Source organism: Hevea brasiliensis, chromosome 5 (assembly GCF_030052815.1).
Source record: "Hevea brasiliensis isolate MT/VB/25A 57/8 chromosome 5, ASM3005281v1, whole genome shotgun sequence".
Taxonomy (NCBI): domain Eukaryota; kingdom Viridiplantae; phylum Streptophyta; class Magnoliopsida; order Malpighiales; family Euphorbiaceae; genus Hevea; species Hevea brasiliensis.
The window spans coordinates 105,116,747-105,137,626 of NC_079497.1; the positions used below are offsets into that span (position 1 = coordinate 105,116,747).

Sequence of the window (20,880 nt, forward strand, 5' to 3'; positions counted from 1 at the left end):
TTTTGCACATTATTTCTGCACTTTATCTTTTATTCAGTTCTAATTTTGTTGATATTGATGAGTGGCACAGTTTACCTTAAGCTAAATTTGTTTATCATCATCATAAGGTAATGGCTTACTGATTGTTCTTTATATATTTTTAGCATATTGCCAGTGCTTAAGGTCTTGCTTAACCATATGCAAATCTTGCTTAACCCTAAGCAACAGGTTAAACAATATCTTAAGCAGAGTAAATTCATACATTTGGGATACTTTTTCATATTTTTGTCTCTAAAGCTTCATTGTTAATATAATTTTAAGCTTAATTTTTGAATTCTTGAGCATATATTGATCTAATTCCCAATTGTATATATTTCATTAATTGAGTAACTCACAATTTTGCCCATCTTTGCATTCATTTTAGACATTAAGAATAATGTCTCATTTGAGTTTGGGGGTGAGGGCAAAATTTTTTTAAATTTTTTAAATTTTTTAAGCATTTTCATTCATTCATTTATTGCATTTCATTCATTCATACATAGTTAATCCATACACTTATACTTATACCACACATAACTATACACTTACACTTGCACATAGTTTTCACATAGATTACACTTAGTTTTAATTTGATTTATGCATTCATTTTAGGATCATGCATATCATAAAAATAAAATTTTACCTTGTCCTTAAAGGATTGAGAATTGCTTTGAAGAGTAATTGAGCTTACTTTTAGAAGAGTTTGATAGATTGAAAGTTCTGGATAGGTGCAAGGTTATTAGATTCTTATCTTAGTTTATATCTTCTTAGCCAAGGGCCACCCAATCAATTGCACTGAGTTTGAGTGCCTAGAGAAAACTCTAGGGTAAGAAGTAGCTAATTGATGTCTCACCAATCCTAGAACAATCCTTCTAAATCTTTCAAGATGAAATTATAGCATACACTTAAGAAAGAAATGATTTAGGCATTCTTTGGATTTTAAACCCACATTTTAGCCTTAGCCAATCTCACTTTAAAATTTCCCTTTGGAATCAATTTGAGCTTACATTTATCCCTTTTATTTCTTTGAAACCCACATTACTGCCTAGCCATAACCCAAACACTTACCTACCCTTCACGAGAATAATTCTTTGAGTGATAGATACACTTAAATAATAATAATAATAAAATTAAAAAAAAAAAGAAAAAGAAAAAAATATATAATAATTAGTTGGGAGAAGTGACTAAAGTAAAAATGCTAGCAAATTCAATTATGGTATGTAAAGTAATTCACTACCCAAGTACACAAAGAAATGAGTTTGAGGGTGAATTAAAAGGGTTAATTGTAATTCAAAGTCAATGTTATTTATGTTGTCTCTCCAAAAGCTTCAAAATTATATGCTAGCATTGGTGAATAGTTATAGAGTTCCTTCTCCCATTTAATTCTTAAAAAAAAAGAAAAAAAAAAAAAGAGAGAAAAAAATTGTGTCTTGATCTTTTAACAATTTGATTATTCTCATGTTTTGTTACCTTTATCCTTTCCATGTTAGCCACATTATCACCCCTTTAACCCTATTACAACCCTTGAAAGTCCTTTTGATCTTTTGATGGTGTTGTGCTATATTAGTGGAGATTGGAATAGGAGAATTGCCTATGGGATTGGGATATCATTCATCCATTCATTTACTTTTATTATTATTTGAGATACTTTAGTTTATAGATTGCTCTAGAGTCTATTTAGGCATGATTATTCTTTGTGATTGATTGGTTTGGGCTTAATGATATGGATAATTGACCCAAGGCTAAGCAATGATAATTTTGGTAAGAATCAAATTCTTTATACCTTGAAAGTGGGTATATGGTTTATTGGTGGCTAAAGGTAAGCTTGAGAGCTTGAATAAGTAGTTTTCATGAATTTAAGAGAAGGTATCCCAATTGCATTAACTGTTTTTAATTTGCTTGAGGACAAGCAAAGGTTTGAGTTTGGGAGAATTTATTGTACTCATTTCATATGGGCATTTTAGGGTAGTTTTGCATATATTTTGCCCTTATATTTTAGTATATTTTATGTTTTTAGCTTATTTGTTAACTTTAGTTACTTTATATTTGATTTTTGTAATTTTGTTATTTTTGATAGGTTTTTGTGGCAAATTGAGGGTTAATGAGTGCATTAGAAATTGATTTGAAAAAATTTGGAGTCCCTTAAGCATGGAGAAAAGTTGAAGAAATCAAGCCTTGGAAGATTTAGTTGGCTGAAATTTGCTTAAGACTTTGCTTATGATGTTGCTCAGGGTATGTCATATTGCTTAACCTTCAGCCTGGGCAAGCCGCAAGTCAAGCACAGCTTAAATCCAATACATTCAAGCTTTCATCCCAAAACCTGCCGAGATTTGCTTAGGGTCCTGCTTGAGATCCTGCTTAGGGTAAGCGGCAGTGCTTAAGGTGCAACTCAAGTCAAGCTGGAAGTCAAACATGAGCAGAAAAACTCATATTATCCTAAACCTGCTGATATTTGCTGAGGATTTGCTTAACCTTAAGTAGACAGTGCATGCAGAGGCCAAAAATTGCTAAAGATGTTGCTTAAGGTAAGCAGTACCCTAAGCAGACTGCCCAGAAGGTGAACAATTTTGCTGACCTAGATATTTTTATACCTCATTTCCTATCCACTTCTTGGCTCTTATCCATTTTTAGGGCAACTTTTGGGACCATATAAAAGCATCATTTCCTAGTTTTTACCACAAGATGAAGAAGAAGTGAGGAGATAGGGAGAACAACGAAAAGAAACACAAGAAAATAACAAGAAAGAGAAGGAGCACGCCATTTCTGCTGGAGAGCTGCTGCCAAGTGATGTCCACCTGCAGTTTTTTAGAGTTTTCAGTTTTTCAGAGTTTTGGGTTCTCTTTCCCCTGAGTTTTTCTATTCTTAGTCTATTTTTATGTTTCTTTTATTAGTTTTATCATTTTCTCTTGTAAATTTTACCATGATAGAATAGTTTTTCTAAGATTTCAGAGTTGGGTTATAATGTTTTGAATTTATTTGTGGATTTGGATTGGGTTTTATCTAGATTTATATAAATATGAGTTTTAATTCTTTTCCTTATGTGCTTTATGACTACCCTAATGTTGGATTCCATTGGGTCTAGTTTTTAATCTTTGATTGAAGAATCGAAAGGTGAAAATCATTAATAGATAATCAAGAATTAGAACTTGAAATCACCTAGATTTAGAAATAACTAGGGTTTTAAGAGGATTCATTGATTGATAACAAAACTTAATGGATTTTAAGTTAATCAAATATCGTACGAAAGTAGGTTTGGTTTTCTTAAAATACTCTTTGATTTACTTGAAAAAGATATCAAAGGATTTTAGAATCAATCACATTCAAACTCTATTTTCTTCTAAATTTGGATGACCCAAGACAAATCCCAATAGATTTAATTTATAAACTCCAATTCTGGAATCACTTTTAGTATCAATTAATCTTTGTTTTTACTTGCCAATTATTGATTTAGTTAATTTTTGCATAGATTAAGACTTTATTTACATTACCCATTGCCTATTTTCTTTATTTTCTATTTAAATTGCTGCATTTAGTAAATTTAGTTCTTATAAATTGCCATTAGTCTAAATAATCAAAGCAACCATAGTCTAGTACTCAAAAATAATTTCTTATAGGAATGGTACTTTACTTATCACTTTATTACTTGATACGACCCGTATACTTGCGGAGACACATCAGGGACGTGCCGGGAACGTCTGAAAATGATGGGGTAGCTTACAATTTCGACCCAATTCTAAAATTTTTTTGGTGGCCTGCCTGCCCAGCCCGAAATTGCAAACTCGAGCAACTGTTGAATTTCTGCTAATTAAAGGTACTTACGTGAAGTCCACAACGCGGGGGTTAGTATATAATTTTTACGAAATTTTCTAAACACATTTAATGCTTAAAAAAATATTGCCAAGTTTCATGGGACCCACCAAAAAACAGTGTCAAAAAAATTCGAAATGGGTATTGCCGCGAAGCCCTCATCAAGTGGAGCACTCCAGTACTCTCGATTTTTGGTGGGTTTACTGTTTTCAAGAAATCTAGCCCAAAAGTCAAAATGGGCTAAAACTTCCCGAGAAAAAATTAAACAACCCGCTCGATAAATTTTTGTGTTCTTGGTGTCTATGGAAAGCTCTCGAGATGTAGATATGTTTTGAGACAAGACCCAGTCCAATTGGTGGCCAGATCAACCGAAATCGGCCCAGGAAGATGAAGAGTCGCACAAACGAAGGGAGAACTTTGGCACAACTTTTCGGGGGAAGGCTGAGGTGGTGGCTGGCGGGCGAGGGAAGGAGGGAGGAGAGAGAAAATAGAGAGAGAAGAAAGGGTGTCGAGCGCACGAGGGAGAAGAGGAAAGAAAAAAAAAAGGGCCGGTCCGACCCGGTTCGATTAAATTCAGGTTCATGAAATTGAATTTTTACTATGTCTTGGGACCGCAAAATGAGGCCCAAAAATTCTAAAAAACTCAAAAAAATTCGTAGGGTCTAAATATATTTTTAGTTTTATCACATGATCTTTAAATAAATTTTTAAAAATCATCAAAATTTTATATTTTTTAAAAATCGAACATAATTTTAAAAATTCGAAAAATTTTAAATAATTTTTCAAATTTTAAACAAAATAAAATAGTAATAGCTATTCATAAAATAATTAAATTAAAAATTAGAGGTATTACAAAATGATTACAACTATTTTTATATTTAGTAGCTATTTTTATTATTTGATTTTAATTATTATATAAATAGTTAATATATATTATTTAAATTTATTTTATTAAATTCGATTATATTATGTATCAATAAACATTCTACCTATTAGTGGGCTGGCCACATATGTCAGTATCTGGAGCAGCTGAGTCTTCAGATTTTATTTTATTTATTTATTTTTAAAAAATTCGAATTTTATTTTTATTGATTGGGTTGATTGTATTCCAGCTCAGTCTCATCGGCTGCTGTGGTTGGTGTTTGGTGGGTCCACGCTAAGGAGCCAGACGTGAAGAAAAAATGTACCAGTGGGTTGGCTAGTTTCTATTTGAAGGAAAACCTTAACAATTTCCTATGCATTAACTGATCATGAACCCCACCACAGCAATATGTGAATCGGTGGACCCCCCAGGAAGATTTTATATTCTTTTTAATTATTAATAATATATAATTATAATTATATTAAATTAATTAAATTATAATTATCTTCAATAATATCTTTTTATATGTAATTAAGAATGATAAGATACTTAAAATATTTTCAGTTCTTATTCTAAATTAATAAACTATTTGATAAAAGAAAACATTAATATAAAGATTATTGAAATATATTTAAGTAACAATTAGATTTTTCTCTTAAGAGAAAATGACAATATTAAATTCCATTGTCAACTTTAAAACATAAAATAAAATAAAATAAACCATATCTAACAACTGAATTATAAAAAAAAAAAAGTTAAACTTGCAATTCCAATAACTTTTTTTTTAAGAATAATTTTTTTAAGAACAAAAGAATAGGTGATTGAGCTTGAATCTATCAGGTGAATAATATATCTTTAATCATTGAATCAAATCAGGTTAGACTATTTTTTTTCTTAACAATATATATATAACATTTTTATTTTGCACGTAATATATGTAAAGAATCCCACATCAAAATATTATAAAGAATTCAAAAAGCATATAAAAATAAAGAATTTTAACGGTAGTTAATTTAAGTATGAGAAAATATATTTCGCATGACAAATTTTTATCAGAATCTATACATATAAAAAAGATCCAATATGTAAGATAAGATTGATGCATGATAGTTTAATTTCCACAATGAAAGGTGGTGTGTCAAAAAAGAGAGGTGAGAGGTCTGCTTTAATAATGTTAATAATTAGTAATAAGAAGGTATATTGCTTGACAATGTAAAATAGCAACCATAGCAAAATGGCATAAACTACAACTACTCCTTCTATTACTTCTTTTTGAACTTATGGTTGGGCCACTCAAGTCTCACATCAACTATAAATCTATGATGGCTTTAGTTTTATGATTGAAATTTCTTCTACCTCACCTCACTTTTCAATGTGATATAGTACCATATCAATGAAGTTGTCATGAGATGAATTATAAATATAGTTATTAATTTGAATTTTCAATATCAAGAAAGACAATGTTTGATAATGTTTTTTCTTGTGAGCTTTTTTTTTTTTTTCAAATTTTATATTGTTCATGTTAATTCCATTATTCAAAGGAAGATGATTTTGATAATAAAAAATTTAAGATAATAACAAAATTTAAGATAATTTTATCCAATAAAATTTCTAAAAAGTATTTCAGATGGATAAACATGTAAATTATCATATGGATGATGAAAAGTAATTATGTGGTATGTTAGCATTTTCAAGGGTTCACTAAAAGACAAGATAAAGGCTAGTTTATGGCTTTCAAGATTTGTTGGACTTTTTATTTTTTAATGTCTAATAACTAGTTATTAAACACTTTTATGTAAGCCATTATTTTTCTTGAATCAAAATGATGAAAGATAATAATATTGAAGCATATTTTTTTTGTTACACTTGAGCAAAGTTTTCATTATCTTGTGTTAAATGAATGGAGAGAAAATCAAATTGCCAACCAAAACTTATATATTGTCCTTGGAAAGGTTGTCAAGTACCTAGAGAGTGAAATTTGAGAGAATTGAGAGTGAGTGATTCTTGCAATTGGTTGACAAGCACTAAGGGAAAGCTTGTAGTTGTGCTTGACATGACAAGCACTAATGGAGAGGAACTCTCAAAGTGGATCTTGAGGAGTTAGTGTAGGCCTTGTGAACCGAATCACTATAACTCGAAGTATTTTAATCTTTTTTTCCCTTACTCTCTTAATTTTTAACACACTATCTAATTTTCTTGTGTCAAATATATTGATTGTTGGATCACTTGACATTATTCAAGGTTATTATGTTCATTTTATGCTTAATATAGCTTATTTTCAGAATTATTGTGTTGTGTATATCTAAACCTTGCTATACTTACTTTTTTTTTTAACTAGTAAAATTTTATTAATGAATGAAAACGAGGGGAAAACCACTATAAGAAGGATGCTTGACTAATAGGTTTATCTTAGTACACCTTGTACTAGAAACTAACTTCTAATGGTGATGAAAAACCCTTCAAGCGAAACAAGACAATAATAATAGACTCCAATAGAGATACAAAGCAAAGGCAACATATACCTAAACCAAAACCAGAGGAAAACAGAACAGGAACACAAACACAGCATGTTCCAAAGAAACACAACAAATTCCAAAAAAATATAAACACAACAAATACAACAAATCCTCAACAAATCTGAAGGGGAGAATTCTAGAAATACGAGACATAGCAAGCTTGAACCATTAAAGATCAAGGGATCCACCAAACAAACGGATAAGCTCAATGCAACGATAGCAGTGAAAATCAAGAAAGCAAAATTATAATTAGGCTACAAAGTCCTCTAACCAACTCAATCCTTGGTCAATGAATCTGCCACCTAAGTAGCTTCTCTTGGAATGTGTTGAACAATATAAGAAAGGAGAGATCTTAAGTTATAGGCAATTAGATAAGGAATGCAAACGCCAATTAAGAGTTTAACCAAGCCATAACATTTTTGGAATTGAATTCACTAGTTGAACTCTAAAGAGTAGGTTTTGACATTAACAATCCCGGAGTTTTGTGCCATAAATTTTAGTGTTAAGTCATCACATCTTAAAAAAAATGAAAAAAAATACACTAGAAATTCCCAAGATCATCACGAAGTACCCCACCTATTGAACATGGACCATGTTTTCCAAGAAATGAGCCATCAACATTCCACTTGAGCTAATTGGAATTTGGAGGAGACTAGGAAATACTTGGTCGAAGCTGTGGAGCTTTAAACTATTGTTGGATAGCATCCGGGGTGAGTAATAAATGAATACTAATATAGTGAAACCAACATCCATAGCCCTTATCCATACCGCAACTCAAAAAAGGATTAAACGACATAGAGTTTCAATAAAAGAATCCTTATGAACTTCAAACACTGTCTCATTTCTTGCAATCCAAAGTGACCAAAGAATAGCATGCCCAAGAGTTAGCCAAAATTTTATCTGAAACTAGCCAAAAGCAAAGTCTCTCCACTTAGCAAGAAAGTCAGGATCTGAGTTAGGAATGCAATAGTCTAAGCCCCACCACTTCATGAACCAAGAGCACATCCAAGGATTTATAATGCATATATATGTGTGTGTGTGTGTGTGTGTGTGAAACATATTCAGATTCGAAGTTGCAGTGAGGATAGGCATTCAAAAAAAGAGGAGATAATACCTAAGGAGGATGAAGGATCTCTTAAACATAACCTCCCATTATAGATAAGCCATATCAAAATGTCAACTTTCGGGGTTGCAAGGCCTAACCAACCTTGGGAAGAGAACTGTGGCATTTCATAGCTTGCACTAAGGAGACACTTATAAAAGGAGTTCACTGAAAAGAGCCCCTTATTGTCAGGATCCCAAATTAGTTTTCATTCTTGAAAGGCCATGACCTCATCGAGCTTAAGAAAAAGCAGTCGAGCTAAAATTTGCAATTCCCACTCAAGAAGATTTCAGTGCCAAGTGAATCTCTATTCCCACAAGCCTTCCACCCGAACCCCCAACTCATTAACTATTGCATCCTGATTAAAGGCTTTGAAGAGCCCAGTAAAGGAAAATTGCAATGGAGAATTTGAAATCCACATATCGTGCCAAAATTTAACATCGTCGCCATTAGTTTGTAATTTAAAATATAACATACTATGCCTTAAGTGACCATTGAATTTGCTTGAAATATATGTAGTGTGTATTTGCTACGTATATAGACATTAATTCAACGTACACATTAAAGTGTCTAGTAAAGATTTTTCACAAGGCTTAGAGCAATAGCCAAAAAATAAAAAATAATCCAATTCAGCCCCCTCTTGAGCTCTACTTGAGATAACAATTGGTATTAGAGGTTGACTCTCTTACTTGGGATTTAAATATCTTAGAGGGATCTTATAGTTAGCACGTCTAATTTTACTAGTATACCTTTACCTTTAGTCAAAGTACACTCCATCATTAGGCCACCATTATGGTTCAAATTATTCTTGTTGTAAAATACAGATGAGAAATTTTATTTAATCGGTTGATGTTGAGGCATGGATAAAAATTATATAAGTCCTGAAATTCCAACAAAGAAAGTTGATGATGTTCTAGTTTCTAAACCTAAGCTTGAATATATGATGTTGAAGATTTGTTAATAGTTCAATCCAATACTAAAGTTATTAATATATTGCATTGTGTTCTTAATATTATTGAATATATTCGTGTTTTAGGTTGTATATGCATCAAATAAAAGAGAAAGAACAGCTTTAGAAGAGAGAGAGAAAAAAAATTCAACATCAACATGGATAAATTGGTATACCTTTGATATATCTAACTATAAAGGGTCTGTTTGGCATTGTTGTTGAGAAAATCACTTTTTTAAATATTACTAGTTAGAGAGTATTAAAAAAAATTTAAAATTAAATTTAACAAGTTTTAGTTACAAGAACATTAAAATAACAAAACAATTTTTTTTCAAACTGTTTTTTTCAACAACATTTAAATTGATACTTTTATTCAGAGAAGCAGTTTAAGCTGTCACAAACTCAATGCCAAACAGGCATTAAATTTTATTTATGATGTGCTGATTTCCTAATTTATTAAGCTCAATGAAAGAACTTTGTTGTCCGAGTCTATAATTTCAAATACAGATGTTTTGAATGATTCAAGTTGAATCTTTTGCACCACAAATTCACCGAGAAAAATGAAGAACAACACCACAACATCTTGCAAATTCCTCCCCGCCATTCAAAATTAGCAATCTTTGAGCAACTAAAATTAACCCTTTTTCTATAATTTCCTAAACATAGCCATAAAGTATTTTTATAAAATCCTATTCACTACCATCTATTCTTCAGACCTGCAAAAAAAAAAGTAAAAGATTTTTTTAAAAAAATTCAAAGACAACAAAATAAAATAAAATAAAATAAAAACCTTTCTTCATCTCCAAGGCAGGTCTAGGCCTTCATTTTATCATGGACATGAAAAAGATCTCCTTTGCTGTCCTCATTGTCGCTGCCTCCATGAGTGCAGCCTTGACCGCCCACGCTGCTGAGGCCCCTGCCACTTCTGCCGCTTCAGCTGCTTCAGGCCCTGCCGCTTCTGGCCCTTCTGCTCCATCCCCCGCCAGCGGAGCTGCCGAGACATCCCCATTTGTTGGGTCTTTGATCGGAGCTTTCCTTTTATCTTTCCTTGCTTACTATATGCAGTAAGCTGATTAACAGGGAAGAAGATGGCAGGATATATATCTAAAATAATGTATTTATAAGACAGAAATGAATGTGGAATAGAAAAGTTGCTTGAACGAAGGGATTGAAAAGAGAATAACAGATGATGATTATGAATCTTTTTTTAATTCTTGGAAATTTTTTGGCTTCTTGCAGAATTTTCCCCCTTAATTTGTTTCATTAATTTCTGATGTGGTAGATTAGTAGTTGAACATTGAAATAAAGACAAACATTAAGGAAAAACTTCTCTGGTGTGCACTCTTTTGCTCCTTCAATAAGTATTGCAGGTCTGCTCCTCTTGCTAACGCTAACATGAATGATGGGTATGGATAGCAATTGTTTGCAAACCCATCCGGCCCAGATAAATTTTTTCCCATCCTGCCTTGTAGAGGATAATTCTTTCATGACATAAAGAAAGAAAACCTACCGACAACCAGAACTTACTCCTTTGGTTATTACCATTATCCATTTGAAGTACTTTTCTTTGTCCATTCAACTTGGTGTCTGGTTCAGAATAGGTATCCTATGTTACAGGAAGGATATGATGATTCTGATGATCTAATGTGGGCATCCTATGTTCAATGGAAGAATCTGAAGGGTCAGCTCAGGACATATTTCTGCAAATGAATAATGAGAACTATGACTTATCAACAAACAAAATGATTGCCCCATTTTGCTGTTCTTATCAGAGCAGAAGTCCATTTTCCTTCTTTTGTGAATCATGCCTTTACCTAATATTACTACAGAAATGGAAATGTTGAAAAGTGTTTGTGGCTCTGAATTTGGTGCATGGTTTAACTCACAAGGGTGAACATTGTGCAAGTTTTAATGCAGCAAAACCAAACATCATGCTACCACACCATGATTAAAGCGTCTGCATAAGATTTATTATAGAGCCCATAGGAACAATAATCCAATGATTAAGTGCTAGTCTTGCAATATAAAGTCCCAAAAAGAAAGGGAAGTTTATTCTCATCAAATTAAAACAATCAGTAAAATATGTTTATAAGTTATGCCCATCAATCAAACAACACTCTCCAAGAAACACATTTTTATGTCAACACAATTTATAAATGCATATTCTCAATGTAATAATAAATTAGCCGCAATCACCTCAAGTTTACGTCCCCTCATTAAATTTATGTTGCGACATGAGACTTTTTGTTAACCAAATTGCTGTTTCTCTAGATGAGACCACTTCTTCCCCAAATGGCTTTAACACACCAGCAAGTTCGTCGATTTTGTCCTGTTTAAGTAGCCGAGCACATAGCTCAAGCAAAGACTCTAGAGCATCTGCTCTTTGCTGACCAGGATTCTCCCACTCGCTTTTGGTTTCATCACCATGCATTGCAGCAAGTGTATTAAGCAATTGAATTTCACTTGGTGTTGGCACCTTCATCCCACAAGCATCATCTTTCTCCGTTGGCATGGAGCAATTATCCTTATCTGGTTTTGCTCCAATTTCATCTTTACATGGAAGGATATCATTACTTTCAGATGATAGGTATTCCATATGAGTTCCTTCTGTGTACACATCAGGGCTTTCTGGTTTCTGTAAACAGCATTCTGATTCTTCATAAGGTTTATTTATAGGTGATGGTGAGCTTTTATCATCAAGGGAAGTATCCTTTTCTGTGCAACTTAGACTAGGCATTGCCAATTTCCTGCTCTCCCCTGCTGTTGCACCATCTCCCTCTGTTTCAGCTTCTTCAACAACTTTCTGGTCGCAAAAGTTTGGTTGATCCTTTGCTGTAATAGAATTGACATTAACCTCTTGCAATTGTTCAAAACACTCAGATGTGGTTTCATCTTCAAGTTGAGAATTCAGTGTGCACTTGAATGTAAACTCAATGTCAGTGCCATCTTTTCGAACTAGACTGCTAGAATCAGCTTGCTTGTCTCCATTGCAAACACTAGTTTCAGAATCAGTGGAACTGTCTTTTGGACCAGTCATAGAATCTGATATTTCCACAGTATAACTCGTAGGATCAACCCTCTTGGTCTCAAGGTTGTCTTCTGCACTTGATGTTGATGTTGGGATGTCAACATGAGGTTGATTGGTTTGTTGTGCAACACCATTTCTCTCAAATGGATGATCATTTTGTGGCTGGTTTAGTGGCCCAACTTCCCTATCCCTGTTGGCTTTGCCACTGCCACCACTAGGTTTGCCAGACAATGATTTTCTCCTTGTTTTCTCCTTTGAATTGTTTATGGGCTTTATAGGAAGAAACACAGAAGACGCATTGCGGCAATGAAGTAAATATGATCGCAAATGAGGATGTCTTAACAGCTCTGCAGCCTAAATGTTAAGGCATGCAGGTATTAGAATGGATTATAGGGTTGAAATCAATAGATACAAACTATAGGTCACTTAAACTCACTGTTGGCCTGTGTTCCGGATTCTTCCTCAGCATGCTCTTAATAATTTGTTTCCTGCGGCACAGAACTCGTCACTCATATATTTAGGCCATTAAAGTGAATCAGATATCTATTATTCATAAGAAAATATGTGGAACAGCTTTATATATTACAAAAGTAGACAAATGATATGTGCCAAGAAATCACTAGCATCTGTGATTTGAGAAGAAATTACTTACAGTGAGGAGGAATACACAATTGGGAGAGGAGAAATGGAGGATCTATTTATTTTGTTGATTAGTGAAGCCATGTCCTGTTCAATTCACAGCTTTAATTATAGTGCTTGAAATTCATACTGAAGCAAAGTACATATTCTTTACCAGCAGCTATAAGATATTGATGCTATAATATGCAAGTCAGGATTGTACTTACAGGAGCCCTAAATGCTGGTTGGTGTGCAGCCATTTCAAACATACAGCAGCCTGAAACAGCAGGAAAATGTCACTCCTAATGAAGGAAATTTGATAACTTTACAACCATGCTTCAGATTTCTTACCAAGTGACCATATGTCAGATTTGTAGCCATAAGGTATATCTGCTAGGAGCTCAGGACACATATAATTAGGAGTGCCAACAACCTAGGTGACACACGAGGCATAAATAACAAATATGTGAATAACTAAACAAACTATTGGGGGATAAGTAGTTCAATCGTCAGCTCTAAAGTCTTGAATCCAACATGGTATGACAAAATAGTTTAATTACAGAATGAAATATATTAGAAATTTAGGCAGGAAGTTATAACAATGAACTGTCAAGGCAGTTTAAAGCCAGGGATATAACTTAAATTGACATTTTTGAATCAAAATAAGATGTAGTGAGCAGAAAATATATTCAAGTCCATACCGAAGAAGCAAGGTCTTCTGTGTTAAGCAGCTTTGCAAGTCCAAAGTCACCTGTTCAGTCCATACAAGATATAAAATTCTTAGAAGACATCAAGACAAGGAAGCCAAACCTGATGAAAATCCTTCTAGTTAGCAGTTCTGTTGCCTTCATACCAAGGCGGACATCATTGTCCTTTGTAAGGAATATGTTGGAGCACTGGAATTGAACAAGATTATATAAGAAACAAGACCATTCAAATAGTTCCTTACATTGCATAAATCAATGTATAATCATGCACCTTAAGATCTCTGTGAAGCACACGGTTAGAGTGTAGGTGGTCCACAGCTAGCAATAACTGAGTCAACCATTTGCAGAGTTTCTGAGGAGTAAAACATTGTAACCATGTTGATAAAATGAAAGAACAAATAAAGAACTCCAATTATACGAAAATCTTACAGGTTACCTCTTCTGGGAAAAAAATGCCTCTGGCCTTCTTTATAATCTCAGCCCTTTTTGAAAAAGAGGAAAGAAAGTTCATTTAATCTTTCATGAAAAATGTTCTGAAATGCTTTTTCATTTTTGAACTTATTAATTTTTATGGTATTTTTGTTAAAAAATATTTTTTAAATGTCTATTTTCTAGATGAAAATTTTCATGAACTTTAAATTTCTGATGAGACAGCATATAAAGCTTTTCAATTGCTTTTTAATACAAGGCAATAAGCCTATAACTATCAGGAAGAGGATGGTTCCTCACTCCAGGAGGAAAAAATTGTATTCCGATTTAATTTATAAAAAGACAGTCATCTCTGAAAAATTTGTATTTTGGTTTTCTAAAGCATTTAACGTTTTTAACATTTTGACTAGGCCAAAATCATCAAAGACAATAATACATAATTCATGGATACTTACATGTCTCCACCTTCACAGTAGGCTGTCACTATGCACACACAACTTCCCTGAATAGTAAAAAATGCATAAAGATTTTTCTTATAGGCACAGCATGCACATTTGTTTAGAGTCTATAAGAGTCTCAAAGACATTGATTATTCCTATGTCATTGTAAAGAAAATATATGTTTAACTGTTTACCTTTTCCACCCAAGAATCTTTATACTCCACAATATATGGGTTTTTCAGGTTTGCAATCAAGTTCATCTGTGGCACAAATCAGAAATCAAGCATGTTTTCTTCAGGGCAAGTTATGATCATATTTTGAGCCAAATGCATTCTTTTAACAGAAACACAGAGAAATTGTTGGCTTGATGCAAGGGAGGACCAAAATCTCTAGCTCTTTTTTCCCTTTAAAATGGTCATGTCTAAAAGCAAACCTTTTGGATACTCGATGGCAAAGCTAGAAAACAAAACAGGATGTTCATATTCTAGTTATCTACTCAAGCCCAAAAGTAAAAGTTGAGAATATGATCATTACTATTGAACAATTCAGCGTTTTCAAGTTTCAATAACATACATTATTTATATTTCTACAGCAGCAAGTATATCAAAGGAAAAGAGTGATGTATTAAATTTGTCTACATAATAACATTAGGAAACTGTTAGTAGTAATTGTATTATTGGTAAAGAAGCATGAGCTTTGATCGTTCAAAACCTTAGATTAAGGTATTGGAGATAACATTATAACAGAACTCCGCCTAAGTAGTTTGCGCTTAGCCGGTCCCAAGCCCGGATAAAGGAGGAGGGTTGCGGTTGGTGATAACCAGCATAAAAATTTCGTCACACCTTATGATATGAATTCAAATGATATAAACGTTGGGGCGTCCTCTACTAACGACGCGCTACATCGGAGCCCGGGTGTAGTGAGAAATATGCAAGGGTGTAGGGCGTTCACCGAAAGCGACGCGCCATGCCGGCGCCCGGGTGTGGTGTTAAGTGAGCAAGGTTCCCACATCATGGACGGGTGTGGGTAAAAAAGTTAGTCCATAGGCCAGATAGTAGAACAGATAGTGGAACAGAACACAAGATAGATATAGAAAACAATAGAGGATATCATAGAAGGAGACCAATTAGGAAGAAGCAGGATAGGAGGAGGATCAGGGTTGGTACTTGGAATGTTGGATCACTTACAGGAAAATTAATGGAGCTTGTGGATACCTTAGAAAGGAGAAGGGTGAATATTGGTTGCATTCAGGAGACTAAATGGGTAAGAGAGAAAAGTAAGGAAGTGGATAATTCAGGGTACAAACTGTGGTTTACCGGAAAGGAGAGAAACAAGAATGGAGTGGGCATGATCATAGACAGGACATTGAAAGACGCAGTAATAGCTGTAAAAAAAGTAGGAGATAGAATTATATTAGTAAAGCTAGTATTAGAAGGAGAAACAATAAATATAGTTAGTGCTTATGCCCCACAAATAGGACTAGACAGTGAAAGTAAACAAAGGTTTTGGGAAGATATGGATGATTTAATGCAAAGCATACCGAATAAAGAGAATGTTTTTATTAGTGGAGATTTGAATGGACATGTAGGAAGTGATAGACAAGATTATGAGAATGTTCATGGAGGTTTTGGTTTTGACAGTCGAAATGAGGAGGGAAAAAGCATCCAAGATTTTGCTATGGCATACGACCTAATACAAGCAAATACCTACTTTATAAAAAGAGAGTCACATTTAGTGACTTTCAAAAGTGGGCAACATAGAAGCCAAATCGACTTCCTCTTAACCAAGAAGACAAATAGAGCTCTATGCAATGATTGCAAGGTCATTCCAGGAGAAGCTTTAACAAGTCAATATCGGTTGGTAGTCTTGGATGTCAAGTTTAGGAATAATTCAAGTAGAGTCAGAAGAAATAGTGTAGCTCGAACAAAGTGGTGGGAGTTCAAAGGAGTAAAGCAAGTGAAGTTCAAAAATGAGCTTCTCGAGTCCAAAGCATGGAAGTTGGATATGAAGGCCAATGATATGTGGATACAGATGGCATCAAAAATTAGAGAAGTAGCTAAAAAAGTACTTGGAGAGTCTAAAGGACATGGACCACCCTCAAAAAAGAGATGGTGGTGGAATGAGGAAGTACAAAAGGCAGTGAAGAGAAAAAGGGAATGGTATAAGAAATTACATAAATGTGATAATAATGAGGCATATGAACAGTACAAGATAGCAAAGAAAGAGGCAAAAAAGGCAGTTAGTCAAGCAAGAGCACAGGCCTTTGAAAAGTTATATAAGAAACTTGGAACTAAAGAAGGGAAGAAAGATATTTATAGATTAGCAAGGAGGAGAGAAAGGAAATGTCAAGATCTCAATCAAGTTAGGTGTATTAAGGATAAAGAAAGAAAAGTGTTGGTGAAAGATGAGAACATTAAAGAAAGATGGAGAAATTATTTTAATGATCTCTTTAATAATAGTCAAAATGGTAATAGCGTGAATATAGATTATAGAATAATAGAAAAGAATGTGAATTATATTAGAAAGATTAGATCTTTAAAAGTAAAGGAAGCACTTAAGAAAATGAAAGTGGGTAAAGCTTGTGGACCCGATGAAATACTAATTGAAGTGTGGAAGTGTGTGGGAGATATGGGAGTGGCATGGTTAACTAAATTATTTAATAAGATTCTAAACTCAAAGAAAATGCCTGATGAATAGAGGAGGAGTATTTTAGTACCTATTTTTAAAAATAAGGGAGAAATACAGAGTTACTCAAACTATAGAGGAATTAGACTCATGAGCCATACTATGAAGTTGTGGGAGAGAGTTGTGGAGCATCGACTATGTCATGATACTTCTATCTCTCTCAATCAATTTGGTTTCATGCCCAGTAGTTCAACTATAGAAGCGATCTTTCTCATTAGAAGCTTGATTGAGAAATATAGAGATGTGAAGAAAGATCCACACATGATTTTTATTGATTTGGAGAAGACTTATGATAGTGTTCCAAGAAATGTCTTATGGAATGTGTTAGAACAAAAGAGGGTATCTATTAGGTACATACAAGTGTTGAAAGATATGTATGAAGGAGCAACTACTATTGTGCGCACAGTGGGAGAGGACACAAGAGATTTTCCGATCTCAATTGGATTACACCAAGGATCAACCATAAACCCTTACCTTTTTACATTAGTTTTAGATGAATTGACGAAACATATACAAGAGAGTATTCCTTGGTGCATGATGTTTGCGGATGATATTATTCTAATAGATGAAACACGAGAATGAGTCAATAGAAAGCTAGAACTTTGGAGAAGTACTCTAGAGTCAAAGGGTTTTAAGTTAAGTAGAACGAAAACAGAATATGTGCATTGCAAGTTCAGTGAAGGCTAAACTGGTAATAGGGAAGGAGTTAATTTGAATGGAGTGGTACTGTCCCAAAGTAATCACTTTAAATATCTAGGCTCAGTCCTTCAAATAGATGGGGGATGTAAAGAGGATATTAGTCATAGGATTAAAGCCGGATGGTTGAAGTGGAGACGTGCCACAGGAGTTTTACGTGATCATAAGATTCCCAATAAGTTGAAAGGAAAATTTTACCGTACAGCCATACGACCGGCTATGTTATATGTTAGTGAGTGTTGGGCACTGAAAGAGTCGTATGCGTCTAAGATAAGAGTTGCAGAGATGAGAATGTTAAGGTGGATGAGTGATCATACTAGACTAGATAAAGTCCGTAATGAAAGTATTAGAGAAAAGGTAGGAGTGGTGCCAATTGAAGATAAGTTGAGAGAAGGGAGATTGAAGTGATTTGGTCATGTGAAGCGTAGACATACGAAGGCTCCAGTTAGACAAGTAGAGCACATTAGGTTAGAGGATAGAAAGAAAAAAAGGGGTAGACCTAAATTGACTTGGAGGAAAGTAGTACAACATGACCTAGAAGCATTCCATATTTCTGAATCGTTTAGATAGAAGAAAACGAATCCATATAGCCGACCCCAAATTTTTTGGATAAACGCTAAGTTAAGTTGAGTTGAGATAAGATTATAACAGGAGGTCTGCATACAAACAAACATGATAAATACCATAATTGGTTTTCCAGAAAATGCAGATTAAAAAAAAATCAATTAAACATTAATAATCCTATAAGCAATTGCATGGATGGAAATATCTAAAACTCAATACTTTTCTTATTCCAAGTAAATAAAGAAATGAACAACTTATTCTGTAGCTCAAGAATAATTTATAAACAAATAAAAACTCTAAATGATATGGTTAGTGAAGGTGACCTCCTGGTGAGCTGTTTGCTTGAACTTCTCAGTCTGCTTGGCCAGGCGAATCTTCTTCAACACATACCTACCAGAAGGGGAAAAAACAAAAAAATAAAAATACAAAAATAAATCAGCTAAAAGACAGAATCGTGCCGACACTACCACTACCTACCAATGTGAAATCCCAAAATCACAATTTTGATTCAAATACTTTGAGATTGGAATTGAAATCAATTAGAATATTCAACCACAAGAATCCTTACAATTCCCTTCTGGGAAAACTCTATTTCATATCAGTCCACATCAATATATAAATAGCAACATCAGTTCATCTCCTTCAATTTGTCAAAACCCAGAAATTGCCAACTTCTGGAGATTGATGCACAGCCCATGTATTGGATATATAGACATAAAAATGAAAATTTTTAAAAGAAGATCCACAGAGAGAAAGAAAAGAGAAAGAACATGAATAAACAAAGCTTATAAAGAAATTAACTTCTTACTTTTTATTCTCAGTTTTATGAAGAACAAGAAAAGCAGAACCAAAAGCTCCTCTCCCAATCTGCTCTATGACTTCATAATCTTCCATCTTGGACTTCACTTCGCTGTTATCTGGCTCCATGTAAAACCTTCAAGACCGAAAACCCACTATGTATTAGAAAGCTCACATCACGCTTAAAAAGAATCAAATCCACAAATCTTAGCTAATATAAAATCGAAGACAAGTCATGGGGTCTTGTAGGCAGTGTAAGTTTTTGTTTATGGACGTTTACCTCCCCAGAAAAGGAGAGAAGAGAAGAATCCAGACAGTGAAGAGGAAACGCTAATACCAGCAGCTAGTAGAGCAATAATTAATTACTGGGTAAGTGACTGAAATTGACGAGAGACGCGTCTAGAGAAGAGAAAGTTGAGTAAAGCTACATTCCATAATTATGAGTCTCCAACTTGAGAGAGAGAGAGAGAGAGAGAGAGAGAGAGAGAGAGAGAGAGGAGAGAGGTGGAAGGACAAAGTCAAGTAAAGTGACTCTGCACTAATATGATAGGAGTAATCAAAGACTTACCAAAAGCGCAGAGAGAGAGAGAGAGAGAGAGAATGGACAGAGCGAAGAAATGTTGTGCGATCAATGTGTAGCACACATAAATATGCTATGTAATTGGTAGTTGATAATTCACCAAATAGAAAATGAAAGGGGGACAAAAAGAAGGCTACAAGTTAATAGGGATGGAACACCAAATTAAAAGGTAAAGGGTTTGCTTGCATTTGCAGATTCAAGAGAAATCAGATTACTCATGCTCCAGGAGAATGTTTCATAGCATGCAGTTGTGATGTCACCATTCTTCAAACTTAATTGAAAAAAATTAAAAATACCTCATCAGAATATGGCTTTTTTTATAACATAATCAGGAATTTGGATTTGTAGATTATAATTTTTATTATTATTAGGTAAGCAACTTTCACAAATGTTTGTGCTGTTTTCAAGTTGGGTTTTGGCTTTAAGGACATCATGAATGTCTTTTTAACTTTGTTTTAACACCAAAAGTACTTTATCATATCATATTTTGCATCTTTGTGTACAATCATGGGTTTCGAATGCTTTTTTGGGGGGGCACAATCAAACCTAATTAGACTCTTTATAGGGTGCCACATTTTAATCTTTTTAATCAAAACCAATGTCTCTTGCCAGATCCTCTTTGGTGCATCGGTGGCTAGGCTGGTGGACCAAGCACTATACTGGGTATCTTGAACTTTATACAATAGTTGAGCTGTTGCTTGGTTGAAGAAATAATTTGCCAAATTTTAATTAAAACAAATCCCCTTAAGAGAATTTGTGATAAATCAAGAGATATGATGTCATTAAGAGTGTATGGTAATTTTGTTGGAAGAGTGAAAACTGTCAATTCCTCCTCGTGCAACTGAATCAAATAAGATGATGTACTCTACAACTTCACTTCAGCTCTGCAAAATGGTACCAAATTTTTTGCACAACCCACTAGCATGTATGATGCACCCACTTCAAAAATCAAGCCAACTTTTAAAAGAAGACCAACACCAACAATTTCGTCCCTTTGAAGTTGGGAAATTTCCCCAGCACATGCCATGGTTACAGTTTGTCTCATTATGCATCAACAGTTTACACAAAGTAGACACAGCTG

At 33.9% G+C, this 20,880-nt stretch overlaps 2 protein-coding genes across 5 annotated transcripts; one reads left to right on the top strand and one right to left on the bottom strand.

The window, feature by feature from the left end:
* The first annotated feature begins 10,085 nt into the window (after window positions 1-10,085).
* LOC110644283 (arabinogalactan protein 23-like) lies at window positions 10,086-11,072 on the top strand. Its single transcript, XM_058147867.1, has one exon. The coding sequence runs from the start codon at window positions 10,086-10,088 to the stop codon at window positions 10,320-10,322; it is 237 nt and encodes a 78-aa protein (XP_058003850.1). The 3' UTR covers window positions 10,323-11,072.
* A 245-nt stretch (window positions 11,073-11,317) lies between these two features.
* Window positions 11,318-19,743, bottom strand: LOC110631421 (serine/threonine-protein kinase Nek6). 4 transcript variants are annotated; one of them, XM_021816348.2, is made up of 14 exons: window positions 19,586-19,743; window positions 19,230-19,355; window positions 18,745-18,811; window positions 14,671-14,736; window positions 14,492-14,538; window positions 14,044-14,089; window positions 13,879-13,959; window positions 13,754-13,796; window positions 13,602-13,651; window positions 13,252-13,333; window positions 13,128-13,177; window positions 12,935-13,008; window positions 12,719-12,770; window positions 11,318-12,636 (listed from the first exon to the last, which is right to left on the bottom strand). In XM_021816348.2, the coding sequence occupies exons 2-14, from the start codon at window positions 19,346-19,348 to the stop codon at window positions 11,458-11,460; spliced, it is 1,956 nt and encodes a 651-aa protein (XP_021672040.2). In that variant the 5' UTR covers window positions 19,349-19,355; window positions 19,586-19,743; the 3' UTR covers window positions 11,318-11,457. The 4 variants fall into 4 exon arrangements, with proteins under 4 accessions (XP_021672040.2, XP_021634938.2, XP_021678935.2 ...); XM_021779246.2 differs by having other exon boundaries at window positions 19,561-19,725; XM_021823243.2 differs by having other exon boundaries at window positions 19,557-19,725.
* Window positions 19,744-20,880: the final 1,137 nt, after the last annotated feature.

Bases quoted from the DNA above. Each gene is read 5' to 3' on its own strand.
- LOC110644283 (XM_058147867.1), top strand. From the start codon at position 10,086: ATGGACATGAAAAAGATCTCCTTTGCTGTCCTCATTGTCGCTGCCTCC.
- LOC110631421 (XM_021816348.2), bottom strand. From the start codon at position 19,348: ATGGAGCCAGATAACAGCGAAGTGAAGTCCAAGATGGAAGATTATGAA. The intron at 13,797-13,878 runs GTGCATGATTAT...GTTCAATTCCAG, and splicing joins TGCTTCACAGAGATCTTAAG to TGCTCCAACATATTCCTTAC. The intron at 13,652-13,753 runs GTATGAAGGCAA...TGGACTGAACAG, and splicing joins GGACAATGATGTCCGCCTTG to GTGACTTTGGACTTGCAAAG.